Source organism: Melospiza melodia, chromosome 3, assembly GCF_035770615.1.
Source record: "Melospiza melodia melodia isolate bMelMel2 chromosome 3, bMelMel2.pri, whole genome shotgun sequence".
In the NCBI taxonomy this organism is placed as follows: domain Eukaryota; kingdom Metazoa; phylum Chordata; class Aves; order Passeriformes; family Passerellidae; genus Melospiza; species Melospiza melodia.
In genome coordinates this window covers 22,537,118-22,561,648 of record NC_086196.1, presented here as the reverse complement: position 1 = coordinate 22,561,648, position 24,531 = coordinate 22,537,118, and the positions used below count along the sequence as shown (strand labels likewise).

The 24,531-nt window shown below is 41.6% G+C and overlaps 1 protein-coding gene and 1 long non-coding RNA gene across 3 annotated transcripts; one reads left to right on the top strand and one right to left on the bottom strand.

The window, feature by feature from the left end:
- Positions 1 to 4,998: 4,998 nt before the first annotated feature.
- Positions 4,999 to 6,860, bottom strand: LOC134415521 (uncharacterized). The gene is made up of 4 exons (XM_063150977.1): positions 6,706 to 6,860; positions 5,848 to 5,947; positions 5,288 to 5,605; positions 4,999 to 5,145 (listed from the first exon to the last, which is right to left on the bottom strand). The coding sequence occupies exons 1-4, from the start codon at positions 6,858 to 6,860 to the stop codon at positions 4,999 to 5,001; spliced, it is 720 nt and encodes a 239-aa protein (XP_063007047.1).
- Positions 5,452 to 23,976, top strand: LOC134415522 (uncharacterized). 2 transcript variants are annotated; one of them, XR_010027072.1, is made up of 2 exons: positions 5,452 to 5,581; positions 6,769 to 7,467. It is a non-coding gene; the product is annotated as an uncharacterized LOC134415522 (long non-coding RNA). The 2 variants fall into 2 exon arrangements; XR_010027071.1 differs by having other exon boundaries at positions 5,462 to 5,577; positions 6,769 to 23,976.
- The last annotated feature ends 555 nt before the right edge of the window (positions 23,977 to 24,531 follow it).

Genomic DNA, 24,531 nt, shown 5'->3' with positions numbered 1-24,531 from the left:
AAATCTCAGAGCTGGTAAATAACTTCTGCAGTCTTCATAAACAGATTGGTCCATTCTGTTCTGCTCCCTGCTTTTCAGCACACAAGAGTTCACCATACTTGAATTGCAAATGAGCAGCATAAATGTTAAAAATGTTTCTGCCTGTTATTTTCATTGGCATCAGTCTCAGCAGTGTTTTGGAGACAGAAGAGAATGCACAAGCTGCAGCAGGGCTGCAAGGAAACACTCATTTCCCCAGTCTGATGGCCAGAATGGAGGATTAGTTTTATCCAAGCCCTTGATTCTTCCCTGCAGTCCTCATTGGCCTGACTCGGAACCTGGTCCTTAACAGACCCCTGAGTACCACTGCAAACATTCCCTATACTCCATGATGGTCAACAGCATCCTGTGTGTTCCAGCAAGCTGGAAGAGACTTTTCTAAAGGCTTCACAGGATGCTTGCTGCAAGTGCTAACCAGGCAACACCATGGGAGAAACTAATGTGGGCAACATGCAGGACTGAGCTGCAGTGCGTGCAGAGACAGCACACGCAGGTGATCATTTTTGTATAACACAGCTTACCAACCAAACTGGAGCAGCCACCCATGCAGTGCCTGTCAAATTAAGCAGAGGTCTGCTTAGCGACTTGAGCTATTGGTGCTACACCAGGGGAGGAGACTAGGAAGTTCACTTATACTCTTAGAGAGCTTCTGTGTGTTGTAGGCACATTGGTTTAATCAAAATTCATCTGTGTTCTGTAATCCACACCAATTCCTTCAGGCTGAGGAACCCACATCTACATCCTCTGGCAGACTAAAGGCTCCCACAGACTGCCAGGAGGGCTGTTGGGTCCAACCCACATGAAAATTGAAGCACTTTTTCCTTCAGGAATGGTGATGCCCATTGCAGTGCTAGGGATATAAAATTATCTCAGAATTCAAAGTTTGTCTTGAAGATGGGACAAAACAACTTTCTAGGAAAAGAGATGTGACAGTTGCCACTCTGTCACACCAAGGCTGCAACATCAGTGAGATGTACAGAAATGCCCACAGCAGAGCCAGGGCCACACTTCTGACACAAGCTCCCATTCAAAGAGCCTCAGAACACGGATCTGATAATCAAAATTACTTGAAAGGTGATCTTATCCTTCATTCCATTAAGAGAATAGTTTGTAACACCACTTCTGAGAGGAAAAGGTTAAATCTGAACAGCTTTTTATGCTGAATTCTTCCTTTTAAACACAATTAGTGTCCATTGGTACCTCAGACTAATTCATGCAACAGCAATGATTTATTTTTTTCTGCCTGAGGAAAATTTACACTAAAATGTGGAATAAGGCTATGTAAAAGGCAAAATAAACAAGCCATCCTAGCCAATGCCTGCCAAGAAAATAAGATCCAGCACTGGGATTCTTTGTACTGCTGAACCACTCAGTCTGTTTTTCACATTTACTGCTTGTGCAGATTTTTTTTTTGTAAACTCGAATGTCCCCTGGGACTGGGAATAGAAGAAAAGGTATGTTTAAACCCCTCTTCTGTCCAGCTCCATTCCTTGAGTAATTGGATGCAAAAGAAATAAGAAGAAATAAGAAGTCTCTCTCTTCCAGCAGCCAGAGTATTACAAAATAAATTGCAGTTAATCTATAGCAACAGAACTGTCCATTTCTTCCAGGCAGATGAAATATAAAATATGCAGTAATGCTCAGAGCACTTGCTAATTATTTAACAGAGGGATTTTCCACACAAAACACATTTAAAAATTGAAAAGCTTCACTAGTCCTGACCAGAACATTTAAAATAAGATTTTTATCGGTGATGTTTTAAAGCAGAGGACTGCAGTGACCCCATCTTGTAGCCTGAATTCAGCTGAATCCTACACCGTGTTATAGACCCTTCTGCAAAATGTGTTCTTAACAGGAAAAACTACAGCATTATGTATCACTGGTCTGGAGGAGGAATGATTTCTAAAGACTGGCCAGGAAGAGGCAGTGTCGAGACTGGGGAAGGATTTCCAGATGAGTTCTGCCTCATCTGAGCTTCAGCTACTCACTTGCCTCCTACTTTCTCCATGTCTGTGTTTACCCAGCTCTAGCAGTGATCTTTGTACACCCTTCAAAACTCTGAAGCTGAGGTACTGCTGCACACTGTAATACCTGGTGAGTATAATTTACAATAACATTTTATTGCTCATCATTCAGCATCCCTCTCCTCAAGCATGCTTAAATTTGCAGGTTGATTTTTGAGGGGTTTTTTCCCCTTTTTTCAGTGGAGCTGCACCCAGCTGTCCCTACCTTTTGCTTTAGAGCTGATGTCATCATTTCATCACCATCCATCCATCTTCCCCTGCAGCGTGTGCTACTTTCTCAGGGCTGCAAATTTCACCTGACATTAATTCTGTTAATTCACCATGCTTGTTTAGGAAGAAAAAAAAATAAAACCGTGAGGAAATGTTGACACAACTACTGGCCTTTTTCTCCAACCTTTCTTAAGCAGATGTGTGGACCTAAGTGAGGAAGAGTCAGGGACTGCAGTCTTTCAGGGTCATAAAAAAGAGAAGTAGACTGTCCTAAGCTAAGGAAAGCAGAGCTCTCAAAGAAATGCGTGGGGAGGTTATCAAGTTTCATCCCTAAAGATATTTGCATAATTTGGGTATTTATCAGGAAAGAGATGGGGAGATTGGATCCTGCTTTATGGAAGTAAAATCATGGGATAGATGAGATGAACTCTTCACAGTCCTTTCTGCCCCTGTAAGTTTATGCCATAGTTGTGAAGTTCAGGAATATACATCTGTCTTTCACTACATATATTAACCTCTTCCACCCCACTCCCCTGCCAACAGATTTAAGGTTTACACTGCTCTAGGGTGAGGCCTCTGTCCAAAAATTCTTGTTCCCATAATACCCAAGTTTCTCTTACAAAATTAACCACATTCCATCTTGCTGAGTGGGGTGAATGCTTCCCCTTACCCCTTTTTTTTTTTACCTCAAATGCAACAGGCCACATTAGAGAAAAATTTCTTCTCAAGTCAGATCTCATCACTAGTTCTAAGCATTTGAGCAACATGCATGTGCCAGGAGCAGGGCCACCATGAACACCTCTGTCCAGCTTTTCATCTCTTGCCAATGCTAATTTGATATTTTAGAGGAAGGCAACACATCCCCAAGTCACCCTGGAAGTAACAGAGCTGGGAACCAGGGTGCAAAAGTGCAGTCAAAACAACAAAAAATATTATTCCTGAACCTTGTTGGTAACTCACACAAAATCTGGAGTATGGTGGCATTGATGGACAAATACAATACATAAACAACACACTGAGTGGAGTGAGTTAATCTTTATTCCAAGCAGCCTCCCAAATAGGGAAAACAAGGAAATGCCAATGGGACTGAAAGGGCACATGGAGTCAGATCCTGAAAGAGGTTCTTGCATTGTTCCATCTGACTCTCAGTGGAAGAATGTCCTTAAACGATCAGATTCATCTTGAGGACCCCAAGTTATGATATGCCATCCCTAACCTCACAGAAGCCACCTCCATGATCAGCCTTCTGCTGTCCCCTACCTCTGTTGCCACACCCTGCCACGGCAAAGAAACAAACACGCTTTCAGGGACAGCCTCCTTCCTCCTGGCCTTTGGTCCTAATGTCCTCATGACAAATATTTGGCATCAACAATATTCAGTGACCTCCTCTGTGTTTACTTTAACCATACCACAGAATTGCTTTTAGGGAACCACTTGCACCTGTCACCTCACCATAACTCCTTCTGCAGCCACATAGCCTAACACACATTTTTGGGCAACCAAAATGCCTGTAGCTATATGGGCCAAGAAGCTATGGTCACAGCACACATCCATCTGCAAACTGAGAAAATCCTGCAGCTGTGTGTTCCCATCATGGATGACACACCTTTGTGAAAAGTGAGATGCCTGCATTTCGGTCACATCATGGGTAAGTTCCCATCACAGTTCCAGGGGCAGTGATTCCACCATGTCCCTTAGCAGTCCATTTCAAAGTCTAATCACTGCTTCTGTGAAGAAATTCATCATTCTGTCTGAACCTCCCTGGGCACAGCTTGAGGCTGTGTCCTCCTGTCTTGCCACTGGTTGCCTGGGAGAAGAGACCGACCCTATCTGCCCACACCCTCTTGAGAGGTGGCTGTAGAGAGCAGTGAGGCCTCCCTGAGCCTCCTTTTCTCCAGGCTAAACATCCCCAGCTCCCTCAGCTGCTGCTCACAGGACTTGTGCTCCAGACCCTTCACCAGCTTCACTGCCCTTCTCTGGACTCACTCCAGCCCCTCAATGTCCTCAGTGACACTGAGCCCCTCAGCTCTCACCGAGGCCACAGAGTGCGGATGCAGTACAGTGAGGGTACCTCCCCCCGAACAGCTGGCAGAAGTGTTTTCAGCGCCAAGAGTTGCCCTTCTGCTTTCTCCGCGAGCGAGGGCTCAGCGCGACACCCGCGCAACCAGAGAGCGCACCCGGCACCCCGGGATTAACCCGCACCCTTCAGGAGCGACACCGCGGCACCTCAGCGGGGAGGGCAGCGGGGCGCTGCGGGTCCCGTGAGGCGGGGCCGGCCGTGCAGGTGCGCCGGGCCCTGCCGGGCTCTCCCGCCCCGCTCCCCGCGGAGGGAGGGAGGGGGGCGGCGGCCGCACTGCTCCTAACGCGGCCTGACAGGCGCGGGCGCCACCGCTCCCCCCGCGCGGCCCGCGCTGACATCACCGGGCAGGATTTAAATAGCTCCGCAGCCGCTGCCGCCCGGATACAGCGCTCCCCATTGGCCGCCGCCGCAGCCAATAGCCGCGCCGCGCCGCTGCGCTCCGCCAATGGCGGGGCCGCGGCCGGCGCGCGCCTCCCCTGTCGCTAAGGGAGGGAAATACAGCGCGCGCGGCGGGCTGTCAGGTGCGCCGGGATGCGCCGGGAACGGGGAGCAGCCGGGGGGCTCCGGGTGGGCTGGGTGGGTTCTGCTGCCTTCGCCCCCCCTTGGTTTTCATCCCTGCTAGGCGAGCTCCCCTAGCCAGCCGCGTTACTCGGCGCGGGGAGGGAAGGGAACAGTGTGGAAAGTGACTGTTCTCCGCTTTGTTTTGAGCGCTCCGGCGGCGGCGGCAGCGGCTCCCGAGCGGTGAAATGCAGGACGAGCGGCCCCGCCGTGCTGTTTCCTCCTCGGGGAGAGCTTGAAACGAGAGGGAAAGAGAGAGAGAGCGAGAGGGGAGAGCGATCGGTGGTGACTCGGGGGCCGGCCGGGCTGCCGCTGGCGCTCAGCGGCCGCAGACGGTGGATTTGTGGGAAGAGGACGGGATGAGCAATAAACGCACCTGGCCAGCGGTGTTTAGGGGAGCGGGGGCTGGTTCCCCGCTGGCTGCCGGAGCCCCTGGACTCCGGACGCGGACCCGCCGAGCTGCAATGGACGCTGCCCGCCGCTGGCCGCAGAGCGGAGCACACCCGCCGCCGCCGAGGAGGGAGAGCTGCCCGCCCGGAGCCGGCCCGCAGCGCGCCCCTCGCCCGGAGAGGGACCCGGAGTTTCCTCTTCGGCATCGCTCCGGTGACCGCGGGCTGTGCCAGCCGGCCGCCCAGATAGGCTGCGTGGCAGCCACGGCGCGAGCGAGTAGGTAAACGCCAGATGTGTAGATGTGCTGTTTGGAGAGGAGGAAAAAAAAATAATTAATTAAAAAATGAAACCATGCGAGGATGCGGTCATTGGGCCTGGCACAGGGGATGGGGCTGCACGGGGAGATGGAATAGCCTCCTCCGCCGTGCCCTGCGCGGCGGCGAGATGCAGGAGGACGAAAATGAAGTCCTTACGTAAGGCGGGCTGGCAGGATGGCTGGGTACCTGCTGCGCCCTGCATCGCCAGCCCCTGCCCCGCCAGAATTACCTGGGCTTCTCCCTGCCGTGCCGCAGCCTGGCTCTGCGGGGCCTGTCCTAAAAGCAGACTTTCATCCGCAAGAGCTCCTGCATTTAAGAGCTGCGTAGCACTGTGGAACAAACATAAATCAGTTGCATTCCAAACTCAGAAAATTTAACCCATTTCACTTGTTACCAAGCTTACTAGCTGGAAAACATGGTATATATCTACTCAGCTGTCAAGCCATGATAGCATTACGTAAAACATTTCTTCTTGGTTACTGTTTACTGCTTCACACTCTACAAATATTTCTGACTTATTTCTTTCCCGTATCTACAGTGTGTTAATGCGTTGCTTGAATATCCTAAAGATGTCGACCTGCATACTCAAAAGGCAAATGCATGTATAAGAATTGTAGGAAAAACACGTAACGAGGCTGAGACCTTTTTGGTTTTTTAAATTTGATTTTGGTTTCTGGTTTTCCCTACATTTTAGTGTAGGGTGATAAACTTTCTGCCTTGCTGCTTTTCTTCCCCATCTATCATCAAATTAAGAACACAGCTTAAGTTACAGTTTTGTTGGAGAGGGGATTTTTTTATGTAATCAGAAATTCCTATGCAACATGAAACATTAATTATTGCAGGAGAAGCTGCAAATTCTTGCTGTAGAGGCCCCGGTAAATGTAAAACTAAAAATCAAATCAATGTCTAATCTCTCCCTGAAACTAACCCACTGACTTATCAGAATCTGACGTGCCTACCTGTCTACATCTCTGTGATGTAATGAAGTTTGTGTCAAGGTTTCTTTCCCCTTGGAAAAGGGGAGCCTCTAAGATGAAATCGTTACCCCCGTCCTCCCCCCATGTTTCTGTTTCCTCCTTCTCCTTACCTGTTATTCCTGTCAGTGAAAGATGAGGACTGTGAAGCCTTGTTTCCCCTTCTGTTGTTGCAGAACTCCTTGGATGCGTCGGAAGTAAGCGCCGGGAGCATTTTGTGATCTTTGTGGGAGGAAGGCACAAGCCACCCAGGCCCCGTTCCCTCCATCTTGAGCCTTCCATGGTGATTTGCAGCAGCACAGGGAAGTATGGAGCACTGAGGGACAGAAGTTAGTGTTTAAACCTGACTTCACTTCAGCATTAACGACCACACAAGTTTCAGATAACAGAGGACCAGGGGTAGAATAGCAGAAGCACTTAAGGTGCCTCATTTAAAAGTTCTCTTTTGCATATCTAAAGATTGGGGAGCTGTTCAGAAAAGATGATTATACAAGTGTTTTTATTTACTGTCCTAACAGAAGATGATGATCCGCATTACCTTACATGCATCTTGGATGCATCTGTATTATTACCATATAGATTTCTGGGGACCTGTATTGATTTAAGTTAGTAAAGAAACCCAGTGAAGTTTTAAATAATCGGAATAATATTCTCCCTCTCTTTCAGTCAGATTTGCCCTTCATGTTCCTTGTGTTTCATAATCCTCCTAGCTCTCCATTTCGTCATTACAAGACCAGCATCTCTACTGTAAAAGAAAAAAAAAAAAAAAAAACAAAAACAGAGAGAAAGAGTGAGAACCTCCTCCCCGAAAAAAAAAGTCTTTTTACAATCTGCTATTTAGATCAATGTTTAAATAAATTTAGGGCACAAAGTGATCCTGGTTTTTAATAGGCCTATTTAGTTTCATTTACTTACACAGGTATTTTTTTGGAACCAGAAGCTCTCAGGAAGAGAATGTGTTCGATGCACCAATACCCTTTAGGATTTTGATAAAAGACAGGATATCATGAGTATCATCACCACTTCTGTTATTCTTCTTATATAGTAGCGACAAGATTGAATCACCATTTTTAGCTATTCTTCAGCAGAACTCGTAATCTATCAATGTGTCAGCTCAACAGCAGTTTTCTCTTCACACTAATGTGAACCAGAAGGTCCAGCTATCACTGATTTTGACATTTTTATCTGAGATTGCATGTATTGCAGAAGTTTGAAGCAGATGAATTATAGAGCCTATTACATTTTCATAAAGACATACAAAACATAGAATACGTCACCTAAAACATTTCAAACTATTTTATACCGGATAACATTCCTGTGCTTGGTGTTTCATAAGCCTTCTGCTAGAAGCACTATTAAATATTTGTCTGATAAATAACAAGGATGAGATCAAGTGTGGGTCCTGCAGTTTTTTAATGCCTCACATTGCCCTCTCTGTTGTTACATAATGCATCATAAAGAAATACGTGCCTTCATTCTCTTTAAATCACTCCGGCATGGATAGCACTAAGCCTTCCTTCAAGTCCTCGTTATGCAAGTCCTTACTGCTGCTAATAGCTGTCAGCTCTGCATGGTTACTTAAAAAACAAGGTAACTGCAGACTTTTTGTGAAGTTCCTTGCATTTCTGGAATTTTCAGTGAGGTGATTCCAGGTGTGTTGCTCTCTTTATCAGCTACAAACTAAGTTATTACAAACAAACAGGTTTTCCCCCATTAGAATAAAGTCCCGTTCATTCCAGAGCATCAGAACGTAACTTGTTTTTTTGTTTAGTTGCCTCTGTAAGCACATTATGAGCATCTTAATGCGCTTCAGTGTCAAAACAGTGGAATAGGTCAGAATGCAGTAATATTTTGAATGTTTGTTGGAGAATGCAGGCATATAACTAAGTACTGAAAAAATACATAGCACAGTAAAAAATCCATGACCAATCTAGCAAAGCTGTTAGGTAACAAAAAATCCATATAGGCATTAAGTACTATTATTTAAAGTAAAATCTGTGTTATACAGTATAAGCAGCATTCAAGTGAAAATGATAAGACATCTATATAGAACAGAAAATATAATTTGTAAAGCTAAGCTATGATACGACGCTCTGTAGTTCTTTACTTTGAAAGTGGAATTTTACTCGTCATTCTGTAAAGGTATAAAATTAACAGCAAGCACTTCAGGGAATTAAGAATGCTGCCTGATTTGTGGAAATTTTTTTCCCTCTGTAAAACACAGAGATCATTGGCGGCAAAAAAATCAGGAAAAACCTGTCTGGGTTTTCCAATATCATGGAGATCTTGTCAAATATGCTGTCTTTTAAGATGGCCTTGGTTTTAAAGAGACTGAAATAGGAATATCTCAAAATTTGTCATGCTGACTATACTTAAAAATATTTTCTCTTCTTTTTGCTTGTGTGATATGCAGGTAGTAACTCAGCGATGTGTCACCAGGAAAGGAGGGTTTGTTTCATATTCCATTAGCAGATCGATTAGTTTAACAATCCTTTATTGCATTTCTACATTTCTTTACCTTTTTGTTGCTTTTGTAAATTTGAGGTACTAGCTTATTTGTTTATTTCCATTTTCCTACTTCAGATTTCGGTATGACACATGGAAAATATTTTTTTAAAATTCCTTTGGCAAGCAGTAGGTTCGTGGGAGGAGGTCTGCACTGTAAAAAAACAGTGCACCTATGAAATTGTACTCCAGTGGGAGATTAAATAAGAAGGAGCAGGATGACTGAGACAAGTCATTTGTCACAGATGTTCATGCAGTTCTGATGTTTTATTTTAAGCTGGATTCATCAAACGTGCTAAGGAGTAATTTCTGTCTGATATGAAGTTCCCATCAAAGGAGACTAAGTGGTTTAAGTTTAAACTGAGGTTTGAAAATACAGGGAAGTGTTACTGGACCGGTGACAGTTTGATTCGGTAGCCAAAGTGGACACAAGGAAGTAAATTGAAGAATGCTATTTTTGGCCTAAAATACGTCAGGAAAATACACCACTAATATGTTACTGTGGAGCAGTGACTTTAGCTAGAAGATGGTTTTATCTATGAAGCACAAAGATTTTACTGCATCTGAATTATGTAAATTATAAAGGATACCGACGCCGTTGGAAAGCAAGCATGAAATGGTGATCTGTGAACCTCAGATATTTGAGCAACATTTATTGACCACTTTTACAGTATTTTGCAAGTTTATTATATAGGTTTAGTATTAGTTTTATTTAGTGCAAATGGAGGAGGTAAGCACTAGTGTAATATTGATTTTGGGTTTTTTAGATAGGCCAATTATCATATTTAGTAAAGTACAATACGAATGAGAAGGCCCGGGACTAAGATTACTTTAAAAGACTAATTTTTTAAAAAATCAGTATTGGACTTAGTTTGTATTAGTTGCTCTCTCTTTTAATATAATTTTCTCTTTTGTTAAGTTCGACTCTCTTCCTTCAGAAATACTGTGTCCCAGCCCCGAAAGGGAGAAATATAATGACTACAATTAGCTTCTGTTTACCGGAGCAAAATGAATTTTTTCCCAAAGTGAAATACATGCGTTAATTGGCTAGACTTCCAGCAATTTTTATGTATGGTATTTCTGAGAAAGAGGTTGTAATGTCCGTTTTAATGCAGCTTACCACAGTATAGCAGCCGTAATTGAGCGCTTTTCTCTTTGGTAGTCAGATATACAGAATTGTCAGGCTGTTTGCTTTTAAATACCTGAAAACTGAATCGGAGAAAAGTATTTTTGATATGATAAATTTGGCTTTCCAGTCTGTACTTTCTTTTGAGTTTTCTAGGTAAATGCTGCGCAGATTGATTATCAGAAAAATTGAGGCTTACGTAATCGGGACATACATTTTTCTACTGCCTCCCTTCCCCCACTTAGCTTTCATTTTACTATGAAAAATGAAAAATTTTGAAAAGAAAATTACTATGACTTACTGATTATACACACATTTTCATGGAACTGCACAGCTAAGCTAGTTGTATGTATTTAGTAAAAGAAACAGCAAGCAAAATATTAAAACCTTGAGATGGCTAAACTTTAAAATTATAGTCGTCATTCAATACAGCTTTATCTAATATGCTGTACCTAGATGCATAGCAATAAGTCTTTTTTCTTTGGATAGGGAATTAGAGCACTTCTATGTAGTCATTATTTAGAAAAAGAAAAATAAGAACATCGTACCCCATTTTTTTACTCGTCGTAAAGCTGATGCTCCTTTGTAAGGGAGGTGGTTTAACACCTAACTTTGAGAGGATGATTTTCAGTGATTGTTGTTGACAAAATATAAGCAAATGAATCAGAACTCTGTTCTGGTAGATAATTACAAACTGAATTAACTAAAAAGAATAATATTAAAATTTTATCTAAATATGTTAACATGAGCTCTTACCCATAGGTGGCAGTCATCTTTCACTGTAGCGGGGATGCCAAACTTTTGGTTCGTGCTATTCACGCTTATGCTGAAATAATTTTGATGAGGTATGCGTATGTACATAAGAATATACATGTCTGCATTTTGGGAGAGGGGGAAGGAGGTGAAATTTACCATAAAATTACATAGTAATTAGGAGGAATCTAAATTGCTGTGTAGAAGCAGTAAGATAAGAAATTATTGTATTTTGGAGAAAAGGTAGAGGTGTTTTTAGAACCACAGAAACACTTTTTTTTATCAATCCATTGCTGACGCTCCTCAAAACAAAGTAATGATAATTCAGAAACCAGTTAGCCCTACAAATTGAGCAGAAAGGCAGATATCTTGCCAGCCTTAGTGAACATAACCCTATATCGTGCCGAGTCCTCCAAACCACATTTCTGTCACCCTTTATCTGTAAATTACAGAAGCACCACAATGATGATGTTGCCCTGGAAATCTCAGCAAAGAGGTGTCTTAAAATTGAGCAAATACAGACAAAGTGCTCTAGATGAGGGTGTCCTTTCAGTCCTGGAGAGCAAGCAGAGCCTGCGGGCTGCTGTGCCATCCTGTGTCTCTGCAGGGCTGTGGTCGACACCCGTGGCAGCGCTGCACAAGGGGAGGACGCTGCCTGCCCAAACGGAGATCTGCTCCGTTCTGCCATCAGCTTTTTTTAGGGATTTATGTGGTTTATGGGGATTTCCTTTTGCAATACCACTAAGGAGGCACTTGGGACCCCACCAAAACTGGAGGGGATAGAAGGAACTAATAAGGTCATCTCAGGCTAAAACAAACAGAAGTCACGAAACTACAAATGTGTCATAGTGAAACGATAACATTCTTCTGAGAATAGAAGACCGAAACCCGAAATTCCTGGGTAGGTGAAGTCATATTCTTTTTTCTATTACAGCTGCACTGAAACTCTTTTTAGTTAAGATTAATCTAATATTGTGTCAAGGTAGGCCGCTGTATACATTCAGCAGAGGTCAGGAACTAGCATTTTACAAAATAGAAAATTGGAAAAATAGACAATTATGTGTTGCTGTTACAGTGTTTCACTGTGATGCAAGATTAAGGGCTCAGAATTGAGCAGAATGGTGCAGTATTATTAAAACAGAAGGACTAATTCTCCTTATGCAAGAGTCGCAGCAACACACATCATTGTATAAGCCAAAGCAGGCAGTATGATTTCATAGTCACACAGGGTATTTCCACAGACAGACAACCACAATGTGACTAATTAGATATTTGCATATGCATGGCCCCATTTGCTCCCCAACTGTAATAATTAGGAGTATTGCACTTCACATTAATTTACACTCTTGTGTAACACTATTGAATATACGATAGAGGGTGGTGATAAACTGGCCGGTGACAAATGGGTAAATTTGATACATGTTTTGAAATCAGAGCTTTCATAGCCAGCTTTGTCCTTGACAAAGTGGGCAGGGCTGGAGAAGACCTCCTCTACTGTGGGGCTTGATCCTCTCTATCGCAGGCAGCTGTGTTGCACTCTCCAACTTAACATGCAGAGATGCTGGACTCCATCTTGAAGCTACCCCTGCCACCAGCTTGCCTCTGTTTTTTCTGTTCCTCTGTGTGGTTAAAGATTTCAGGTCGTGTGTATCGTGACCAGCTGAACCTCTCACATTCTGCAAGGTCTTCACTTCAGTTTAAAGAGCATTTCTCTCACCCAATATAAAGTCCGTTCCCGTCTGTCCTCCCTTGAGTTTTTCAGTTTACTGCTGAAACCTGCTCGGCCTGAGTTCAGCCAAACCAGCTGTGCCGTGCCTGTCACAGACAAGGGTGATTTTCACTTATGGTCCTTCTAACCCTCCTTTTTACCTCCACTTGCAGGAAATCTCTTTTAATCTGCAGGGTTAGAAGTAAGCACAGTGACCCAGACGAGATGTTGCCACTGCCTCTTATGGCAGCATTAATATCTTCCCATGCCTCCTGATACAAAACAACTAATATTTTGATTTTTAATATATTTATTTTAATATTGAAGCTACCTGCTCTCTGTATCTCAAAAGCTGTAAGGATTGACTGAAACACCCAACTTATCCTTTTTTATGAATAATGACAGCAAACATTCTTCATTCCTAGCTTGTGACCTTGACCTTTGCACTATCATACTGGTATTGCATGACAAGGGTGTCAAAAGGCTTTTTTATGAAAGGGTGTCATCACATTCATACAAGCCACGGGCTTCCCCTGAATTCCAGCATGTCCAGATTTGTTTGGGAATCTCTGCACTTTGCACGACTATGGACGTGAGCTGGCACAGGCACACGATGCAGCGCAGGGCACTGCAGGGGAGCCGGCTTGGCTCATGGAACAGAGCTGTCTCTAGGATTAGGTTACCTCCAGCACATCACAGTGTGTTAGCTCAGGTAAGCCTTCCAGAGTTTGTACAGCACTTCTCACTTGCTGTTCTGCACTAGCTTCATTTGACAGCTCTGGGAGCAAGAGACCAAATTCTGAAATATTTTTACAGGAACAACAGAGGAATGGACTTAGTGTCTCAATATATTGTTTCTATTGATCTTTTAGGTTAATCTCCAGTTTACAGGTGATGCCTGTGAAATTGAAGGAGGAATGGATTGTGTGGCACTCTTGAATAACATTAAAAAATAACAATTTTCTTTTTTGCCTTTTTTAATAGAAGAATCTGGAGGATTTTTGTTGTTGTGTTTGTGGAAGTTAGCTGACAACATGACTGTCTCTAATTAAACAAGCAAAAATCTGTTTTCTTTTTTTTCTTTTCTTTTCTTTTCTTTTTGCCTTGCCTTGGAACTGGTTACATGGCCTTTGTATTGTGGCGTTTTTATATAGCAATTTTATTTTATATATTTTACTTCTGTGCCTGCAGAACAACTAAGAAACTTGACCACTTGATTTGTCTTTATAGTGAAAATACCATACTGAAGAATTTTTCCTAAGTTTGGCATAGGCAGAGTTCCAGGGTACTGAGTCAAGCTTATCATGTACAATGACTCTCATGCCCGTTGTTATAGAATATTCCAGCCCTACTTTGGCAGGCAGTACCCCAGCTTTGAATCCTCAGTTGATCATTCCTAATTTAAAGTAGTCAGTGAAAATAACTAATAATATCTGTCTGAGATCATTCTTTAAGGAAGTTCACTATAAACTTTCTGCTAGCTTGAGACTTTACCAAACTACTTTGCAAGCTTTTATTCATATTTAGAGTTAATTTAGCAACTGCTATCTTCCTCAGTTTATTTTTTTTCAAGTAGCGTACTAACAAATGTTTTCCTGAAATAAAGTCAGATTAGGTCAGCTCACTTCCTTGATGTAGAAAATAGGATTTGGTGCATTTTTTGTAAATGTCTGGCTAGTGTGCCATAATCTATTATTAGGAAAGCTTTGTAGTGTTTATATTTTTTTCTATTTACCCAGTTTTATCCCACGCATCCTTGTATCCAAATTTTTGATGGGCAGTCCCAATTTTTCCTCCTGTCAAACTTTCATTACTTCTAAAATCTTAGTTGAGGTGACTGCTCTTGGGCTTGGATTCAAGGACCAAGTTTGCTCACCCAGAAATAAAGAAACCCAGAACAAAAATTTTTTTTTGCCATTTCACCTCTATCTAAAGGATTCCCGAAGAAGCTCACTCACAGAGACAGTAGGAAAACATGGGTTTTCATGGAGTCTTTAGCATATAGCTGAGAAGACCATAGATAAAAGAGCCTCTAAATCCTGCAATTTACTCCTCCAAGACTTTCACACTTCATTTCTAGTCCAGCCCAGGGCTGATCATATCTTGGAGCTTTTATAAAGTCTTAAAAAGAATGTGAACATAGCTAACCAACTTGGTCAGGGTAGCTACAAGTTTAAAAGCATCATTTAAAAACCTGAAGTTATGCCCAAATAGAGAAACCAGAAAATAACATCTAGCTGGCCAAATATATATATAAAACCATATTAACTGTATCAAAAAAGTATTTTGAAGAAAACCAGCGTGACCCAGGGGAAGAAACAGGCAGCTTTTGCAGAGGGAGGAGATGCCTCACAAATCCCTCCATGTGGACGGGAGATCTGGTCAACACGCTTAAAAGGAATTAAAGAAAGACATTTGACATCTTTTACCAGAGGCTCTCAAAAACCTTAAGCTGCACGGACAAAGAGGCAGCCTCTCATGTGGACAAACATCACAGGAAAGAGAGGAAGCAAAGGTCAGAAACAAATGGTCACTTCTTGTGGTGATGGGAGCGCAGTAGCAGAGTCCCTTCACCAGCATGCTCAGAAATGTTCTGTGAAGGGGCAAGAATACAAGTGCAGAGATTACTGTCAGGATGAGGAGAGCATGAGGAACAAAGCCACAAAGCAGAGTGACTGAGCAAGAAAACAGCAGATGAGCCTTGCTGTGGATAAATGCCCTGTGATACACAGAGGGATCTTGGCTGGCTCCTACCCCTCCAGAGCAGCCTCGTGGGGCTCCAATAAATGCTGCCACAAAAACATCAATGCACAGCTTGGCAGTGGTTCAAAAAGCATGCAAAACATTAGGAATTGCAAAGAAAGGGACAGGGAACAAAATCTTAAAAAAAAAAAAAAAATCTCATTATTGTGGTGCTGCGTGAAACTCTTCTACCACTTTCTAAGTGCTGCACGTGTTTCTTTAGTCTGTCTGCCTTTAGCAAAAAGGCATGGCAACGCCTGTGTTTAAAAAACATTGCAAAATCAAAGCTAGAAAGCCAGTATCAGACAAACAAACAAAACCCACTGCACTGAAGGAAACAACAGTTTGCTTCACAGGCTTCTCCCCCACCTTCAGAAAAGCCAAAAGTAAAAAAATTCAACATAAGAGGAGATAGCTATGGCACTACTGGTAACATGATAAGGGTTGATGAAGGTGAGTATGTAGAATAGTCTGATCATAGCGTGACCCTCATTTGCACCTCTTCCCCTCTTTTATCCTCATAGATCAAATCTACTAATAAAGGTAAAGCAGTTGTTCAATGTCATGCTAAAAATCATTGATAAGCAAGAGAGACCATTGGATCCATTAACCTGCAGACGGACAGAAGGGCATCATTTTTGGGGGGGCTTTTGTTCTCAGACTTCAACAGCCTTCCCTGTCACAGCTGCTCGGGGACACATGGAAAACAAGCTGAGGAGAAGCAGGGTTGGATGCACTTGGCAGCTCCTCCATAAGGTGTGGAGGGTGATTGGAGGAACTGGTGTTAAGCCAAGGGTTCTGCCATATGCATGATGAATAGTAACATTTTTCACTGCTGTAAGGCAGCAGCAAATACTTTTAAGTGTGGTGATCAATTTTTTTCTCTAGCATCTAATTGAGCACCAGTAAATATGTTATTAAGATGCTTGACAGTGCTCTTTTGCAATCAAGGCCAAGATGTAGCCAGATACTCATCTTAATCTTTTGAGACACATTTCTAATGAATTTTTACAGTGCCTAGAGGAAAGGTCCCTGTTCTGAAGTGAGACACCTGGATGCTAAAAGCAAATTTTAATTAATAACATATTGTGTTTGTGATGTCAGAGTGTCATCTAAAGACAGTGGTAAAACCTTGTATAGGCTACTGCCGGAATCCTATTAATAAAATTGCTCACTTTAAATCACTCCCAGGGCACAAGATATGATGTTCCTTTGTTGACAGTACTTCCTCCTGAATATTTATATTCATGGTTATCAAGGAACCACTCAATACTGAGAGAAGCAATATTTTGAAGTAATTCCATTGTATTGCAATGTCTTTGCTATCGTTCTGTCCTATGAAGATATGGATAAACTTGCATTCTGCTTATAAGAAATACAGAAGAAGGTTGAGGCTCTATACCCACTGCAAAATGCAATTAGGGAGGTAAGATATACCTAGTTAAGATAGGTATATACTGTCTCCTTGATTACTCAGTCCACTGTGAATAATCAGTCCTCACTTCTACAATGGCAATTTTTTGAACTTTTTTCTGCTGCACCAAAGGAACTTTTTAACTCCAATTTATTTGAATAAAATTTACAAATTTTACTCAAAAAGTCTGTGAAATTCTACCATATACAAAAGCTAATCACTGCAGTGATTGCTATAGAGATGGATTCTGATTTAAATTCACATTTCTAGTCAACATAATTTAAGTGCAAAAGGATTTTGTTTTACTTTCACTACTAGGTTTTCTTATTATTTTTGAACCATTGAGAGAAGAAGGATGGAATCCTAGACCCAGTGCAGTGCTGGAAAACGTGCAGAGAGCTACACTGAAATGAGAGCTCAAGGTGTCCAGAGCTCAAACAAAAGCAATTTGGCTAGTGTAGTATGTTTTGAGCAGTCTTCTCAACATTTTAGTTCTAAAACCTACAGAACCAATCTAAAATAAAAAAAATCCGTTTATCATCTTGTGCAGTGGCCACAAATGGTTTGAGTAATAGTAATAATAAAGAACCATGAATTTTGGTGGCCTGCCTTTATTTTTTTCAATTATATACTTTTTACTATTGTTAGTTGACTCCTACATGTGTGAAAGCATATGGATGTTTTAGTTTGGGGTGTGCTGTGATACTACTTCTGGACAAACAAGTAGGTGCAACAGTTTTGCAGGCAATTATCTAGTATTTCACTATCTCCATACTGCTCCTGGACAGCAGACCTGAATTAGAAAATATAAAAATTGTTTTCATTAAGGTATTTATCAGAAAACCTGAAGGGACATATGTTGGAGTAATTTGTAGCAAATCATTAATACAAGATATGAAGTAAATTTTCCAATGATTAATTAATTAGTATAGTCTTTGGACATTCCTCCTTGATCTTTAGATTATTTCAACCGTTTTTAGGAGACAGGACAATGTGAAAACTTTATTATTGTGATAACATGTCAAAAAACAAAAGGCAATAACATGGCAAAAATCCACCAGAGCTGTAATCAAGGGAGTAACAGAACAAGTCTGTCTGAGCTGGGAGCAGCCAGAAGAGCACATCTTCTGTGCCAGAAATGCAGGCAGAGTTCAAATGCATAAAAGTAGCTGTTGAACTAAAGCACACAGACCTGAAAAAATGGGATTGCTGGGATGATCATGTATCATAGAATTGTAGAATGGGTCAGGTTGAAGAGCACCTTAAAGAGTTCCAGCCTCCCTAGCTTCCAGGCTACACCACCATCCTTCCCAGAGGGCTCTCTCAGAAGCTGTGCACTGTCTTCAAGCAAGCCAGCAGAGAGCAGGACTCGTGTCCCCTCAGCCCTGTCCTACCAGCCAGGAGCAGATTGAGTGCCTGGCCCTTTTGCCCAGGTGAGGGTGGGTGAGCACAATACAACTTAACTAGGCTGCAAGAAAAACACATGTGATGGCCCTGTTCTGTCAGCCCAATGAAACTCCCACTTCCACCTGCAAAATCTGGATGCCTGGAGGATTTGAACCTTTTTAACCTTGGGGCATGGCCATAGAGATAGAAGCACAGAGTGGCAGAGTATAGTAATCTTCAGGATGTGTGGCATCATTATATTCAGGCACTGTGTAAGCCTGATACAATAGCTCCAACCACATCTTATTTGAAATTGAACTATACCTTATTTAGGGCAGAGAAACATTTTCAAAATTGCTTGGACATCATAGAATTTTTTAGAGGTATAATTTTCAGTTTTTCCATTGATCATTTTTTTTTTAATCACTAGTTCACTTTCCCCTCATATATTTCACTTTATCATAGGGATAGCTGTATTTGTTGCTAGCATGAAATGCTAGAGGGTCCTACATACTTTGAAGTTTCAGCTTTTGGTTTATCTTGCCAAAAATCTGGGTATGGGGATGAATACAGATGTATCTTGTTTATCATATTTGCCCTCTACATAGGGATACAAGGAAGCTTTCACTGGATACAGAACATACTGTATTAATTTCGTAGATTTGGTTTTGCATGTGGTACAAGTATTTGTTTTGCTGGATTCTCAAAACTTCTGGAGAAAAGGATTGTTGCCACGTAAATGTCTTTCAAGAAAACAGCAAACAAACTGAAGAGCCAAGATCTCCATCGTGGCGCCGCTCAGCTGACCTCAGCCACTTTGCACGAGGAGGGAGTGAGTGTTGCCTGTATCTGCTGTAGTTGTTTCACTGCAGATGAAAAGCAAAGGCAAGGTTTCCTCCTACCAGGGTTTTGTCAGAAAGGGAAATCTGCTTTCTATACACACATTAGCAGAGCCTGAGAGATGGGGCAAGTTTTACTTCCTGGTGGCACGTATGAAACACCCTTTAGTTGGGAGAAAATCGTGTAAGTTTTGAAGAAAGAAGACTAAGAGTAAAGCAGGGAGTATTAACTACAAATGAAGGGGACAGTCCTTAAGAGGATAATTTTCTGCTTTTAAATCTGGTGCCCGTATTAAAATTTCTCCCAGCAGTATGTGCATGACTGATACTTATTCAGCTGATAGCGCAAAGCAGCAGTGACCCTGGCACCAATGCCGAGGCAATATTTACAAAAGGATGAACTATTTTTGAACAATGTCTTCAATGTACTAAGCACAAACAAGCTTTTCTTCAGCATCAGGCATGCATGTTGACTCGTTCCAACGATTTTGTTCATGTACAAATGTATTCATTGTGGACAATGCAAGGAAAATGTCATTCTCTATTTATATCCCAGTTTCCCTTTGTCCTCTTTACAGTATCTTGGGGCAGTGATGCAGAGCAGAATCTTGTTCTAAACTCCTGCTATTTTCCTCCCCATCTTCCGAAGCGCTCACAGTAGCAGAGACGCAGCGAGTTAAAAGGCTCCCTACAGCAGATTTTTTTTTCTTTTGAGACACAAAGATCGGTCTCTCTGCCTCCGCTTCCCAGCAGAGAAGATCTAAGTCCTGCCTCTTGCTCCATCACTCGGAGCACATAATGGTCTTGGCAGCAGAGGATGTGGTGGTAGCAGCATTTTGAGCCATGTAAGTGGATGCACCTGGCATAGCAGTGTGAATAAGCGATGTTAAGGCAATTCTCTCCCAGCAATATATGAAACCATCCACTTCATGAACAGCCTCTCTGTGATAAAGGCTGCCTTTCTGTTGACTTGGATAAGTTCCCCAGTATGGTGAAAACAGAATAATGGAGGACTTTGAAAGAAGGGCCCTTGTACAGAAAATAATTAATCTTGCAGCAGAGGGGCAGGGAGAAAGATTTAGTGACACTTGAAAACAAAAAACATCCCCAAGTCCTAGGACTAAACTAAAAAGCACAAGTGCAGGCTCACACTGTGTTTTCATTGTAGAACAATTCGTCTGTCCTGAAAGCATCTCTCTTGGGCAGGTTGGCCACCATTTCTGGTAGGAATTAGGAACATTATTTTAAAGGACATTTCAGGGAAATTCTATTTTGCCTTTCAAGCATCGTCTGATTTTCTTCAAGGTGGAAATGTCCCTTCTCTCAACTGTGGCATTCCACTCTGATGAGCTTCACTTTATTGGTAAAATGATATGCATTGTCTTAGTGCTATAATCATATCTTTACAAAAAATCAAGTGATAAAACTCCTTACTTCTACAATGAAAATAATGTAAATTGAAAGCTCAACGTTAAATAGAATTTGCTTTTAATAGATTGCTGCACTCTTTCCAGCTATGTGTATACAAAGAAAATAGTCACGCATGCCTCAGATGCAACAGTGAAAGGAATATAACACATTCCACATGTTCTAAGAAATTGAAAAACTCGCATTTCTGAAGGAAGAATATGTGGCTGTTTTCCAGTGGGAGACTCCTGAGGCCTGTGCACTCACTTGAATGGATCTCCCAGTAAAGAACATCCCTTATACACAGGATTCACATCCAATGCAAGCATCAAAACATTTACTGATGATAATGGATTTTGTATGAAAGTAAGTCTTTTCCCCAGATAAAATATCTCAATCAGGTTGAAGCAATTTTGTTCTCTGAAAGAAGAGTTTGAGACTTAATGAATATTACCAAATGAAAAAATTCTAACCACATAATACCTTTTAGATAAAGGGTATATAGAACACCAAATAAATGAACTCTTCTTGTAATTCATACTTCTAATAATGCATGATTTCATATGCTTTAGCACATAAAAGATTAGATAGCTTGAAAATTAGAGCAGTCAAACTTTTAGTACAGTGTGAGATGAAGATAAGGAGAATTCAGTCACCAAAAGCGTCTTTCCTTCATCACCATCTAACTCATCCTTAAGGAATTTTTAAAATTACAATTGAGCAATTCTTAACTACTGTACAAAAATAACTTCTATTAGCTGGAAAACATTTTAAGATCTTTCAACTTTAGGGTATAGAGATAAACTGCCAAGTGAAGGCTTGCCTTATCACTCCCATAAATTGAAGTTTGACAAAGGTTGGTAATTCTGACATTTGGAGAGATGATTAAACCTCCTAAATGATTGAAAGCTAAGCATAACCTTCAAGTTTAAATGAAGATTAAATGATCATCTATTATGGATGTATGCAATATATATGATTTCAACAGTTAGCTGGCAGCAATCATTCATTCTCATTTTTCATTAAATTTTTAGAAAGTGGCATCCCCCAGAGTTAAATCTGGCATCTGCAACTAAGAACAATATTGAAATACAAACAATTTGGTTGTAATCTAGTTTATTGTTTTATTTTTTTTTTCAAAAAATTTCTATCACTTCTGCATCACCATATTGAAATGGCTCAGAAAATTAACTGATCAGTCCCTGTTCAAATAATGAAAAACCTTTGGAAGTGTTTTAATATGATGTGAGTCTTTAGTGAGCAGCAGGAAAAATATGCTCTCTTCAGTAAAGTTTCTAAAAACGTTTTCTCAGTATGCAATATGTGTCAATACAGAAGACCTTTTCTGCCAAAACATCATTTTATCTAAGGGCAAGCCTTGGAAAATGCTACTTATCAGGTTCTTTTAATCAGATAATGTATAATGAATAACTGCAGCTAACAGTATATTTTGCTTTTGTTGGTACTGAAGCAACTGGTATTACTGCTTTTTGTAATTTCACATTACTTAGCAACAAAAAAGTTTAACTTCTGTTGTTGGAAGCTATGCTAGGATTATTTTCACAGTCTGCTCAATTTGCCTGCTCTTACATCTGACAATCCACCATAAGCAATTGAGAAATATTTTCTGCACAAGCTACGTTAAGCCTCATAACAATTATTGCTATCTTGGCTGATCCACTCAAAACCCTTTCTCCACTTAATCCAAAAACCTAAAGCTCTTTCTTTTCAGGCAGCATATCCTGCCTCATGGAAGGCATGTTACCACTACAGTCATGGTCAGAATCTGGGTACAGATGCAATGGGAATTATTAAAGTTATGTAGGCTCAATGTTAGATAATTAATCCTCTGATTATTCCCCTTCAGTGCTGGGTCCCACCCCTGGACGCTGTGCTTGACCTACAGACAGTACTGAGCCTACAATAAAAGCTTGTGGTCACCATTTCTAGAGACAAATCATTTGCATATGAGATGACTGTAGCAGCAGTTCTGGTGTCACCACATCTAGTCTGGGCACATATTGAAAATGGATCTTCTTACATTCAGTGATAGTTCAGTTTAGCAAAGAAACTTAGGATTCATTTGGTTTAAAGGTGCAATATGAACATAAAGCCTGAAATGAGACAAGGGTTTGGGAAATAAGACTTCAGCAGAGACATGTGAGGTTCAACATCTGAGAAATCTTTTTGAGAGGGTGAGTACTCAGCACTTCTCATAGTAGTTGTGAGATCTTTGTTTTGCTCTGAATGCATTCAGTAATTTTCAGGCTGTGGTGTCACATTCTGAGCCAGTGCCTTGAACCTGGAGCCATCCCTGTTATTTCTATTTGGAGCAGGGTGCATCTCCAGGTAACGCAAACAACCAGCCCCTGGGAAACTCATTTGACACATCCACCCTTGCCCTGCCTGTGGGCTGCAGGGACCCTTGCAGAGCTGTGAGGGCAGAGGCACCCTCCTGACCCAGGGGAAGCACAGCAAACGCAGGCCTGCATTCAGCCACCACATGCCCATGCTGTCCATGCCCAGTGCAGTTAAATAAATGGACGTTCTTGATTTCCTGGCCTTCACTGAATTGGACACACATCCTGCAGTTGGCTGTGATTTGTATTTCCTTCAGCACCTGTAGTCTGTGGTATGCACTTGGCCACTGTGATGTGTGAGTGTTTCATAACAACTAGACTGGGTGGGAAACTCGAGCTCTGGACAGGTGACATTTTTGATGCCGTGGAACAGATGCAAACTTCTGTAATACAAACTAAGTGGTTGTTTTTACTGAGGCCATGAAGTGCAAACATTTTTTTTAATTTATTTCATAATCCAACTTGTATTTTATACTCCAAAGTCTGATAACCACAATAATTTTGCCAGAAAGAAACCTTTCTGAGCTGGCTGGCTCTACAGATGAATGCCACATCTAAACATGAATGCCACATTCATAAACCAAAGATTTTCTTTTGCAGCTCTTTGTACCAGAAGTGTTTGGGATCTGTAGGAGAGGCAACATGACCCCAAGCAGGGTCCATAGCTCAGAAGCCAAGGAGCTGGGCAGCTCCTGAGCAGGCTGGCTCTGCACACCTCAGTCCCACCGCTCAACAAGCGCTACATCTTCTTGGGTTTTTGTCACCCTGACACACATCCACAGTCCTGGGCCAAATGTTTCTTAGAGGGATTGAGAGATGGGGCCAGACAGACCTCAGTCCTTCAGCCATTTGGGAGCATGTTCATGGGGCTGAACAGAAACATCACACCCTATTATAGTCTGGCAGAAGCTGGACAGCATCACCAACTTTTGGCTCAAGTCCTCAGGTGAGCACTCTCTCCAGGAAAAATGTTTTAAGTGATGGATGAATTTAAAGTGTTAATTACACCAAAGAAGGTAATAAAAAGGAGTGGAGTTGAGTTTTCATTTCAATTTTAAGTGAAATTTCAAAGACTGTATAACATTTAAGCTGTAATAAACAAATGCCTAGAAGGGAGAATAAAATGCTGGTACAAACTTTGGAAGCTGGTAGTTTTCAGAAATTTGGCAACCATCTCAATATTACCATATAGTATGGGTCAAATGTCTTCATGCTGATCTTTTTTTTTCCCCTGTAGCAAGATGATTTGTTCATTAAATTGCTATTTATTTCAATGTATTCCTGGGAAACAAAGCCTCCAGTCTGTAACAGTGACAGGTCACTGAAAGGTGGCTTTCATGTACTCAAGCACTTCACACGTTCTAGGTCAGGCACCCTTGATGTGTGTCCTTGTGCAAAAGCTACTGTAGGATGTTTTACTTCACTCCTTAGACAGAGGCATTAAATTTGACAGCAAAATTGCTTCCACCCTCTTTATATCAGTAACTACATAAAGGTAAGTTAGAGCACATGGTTTTAATTTAGTCTTTAGTGGTTTTATTTGGCAGGGGAAAAAAACTGTTGAGCACTAACCTTGAGTTAGAAGCTGACCTCCGAATTAGTCAGCCTTTTTCTTGTAAATGCATTTTGTAGAGTATAAACATGAACCATCTATTTACATAACGTTAGTGACAGCCAAATGATTTCTTAGGAGCATTAA

Bases quoted from the DNA above. Each gene is read 5' to 3' on its own strand.
- LOC134415521 (XM_063150977.1), bottom strand. From the start codon at position 6,860: ATGGAGGGAACGGGGCCTGGGTGGCTTGTGCCTTCCTCCCACAAAGAT. The intron at 5,948-6,705 runs GTAAGGAGAAGG...TTTGTTCCACAG, and splicing joins TTCACTGACAGGAATAACAG to TGCTACGCAGCTCTTAAATG. The intron at 5,606-5,847 runs GTAATTCTGGCG...CTCTCCAAACAG, and splicing joins CACGGCAGGGAGAAGCCCAG to CACATCTACACATCTGGCGT.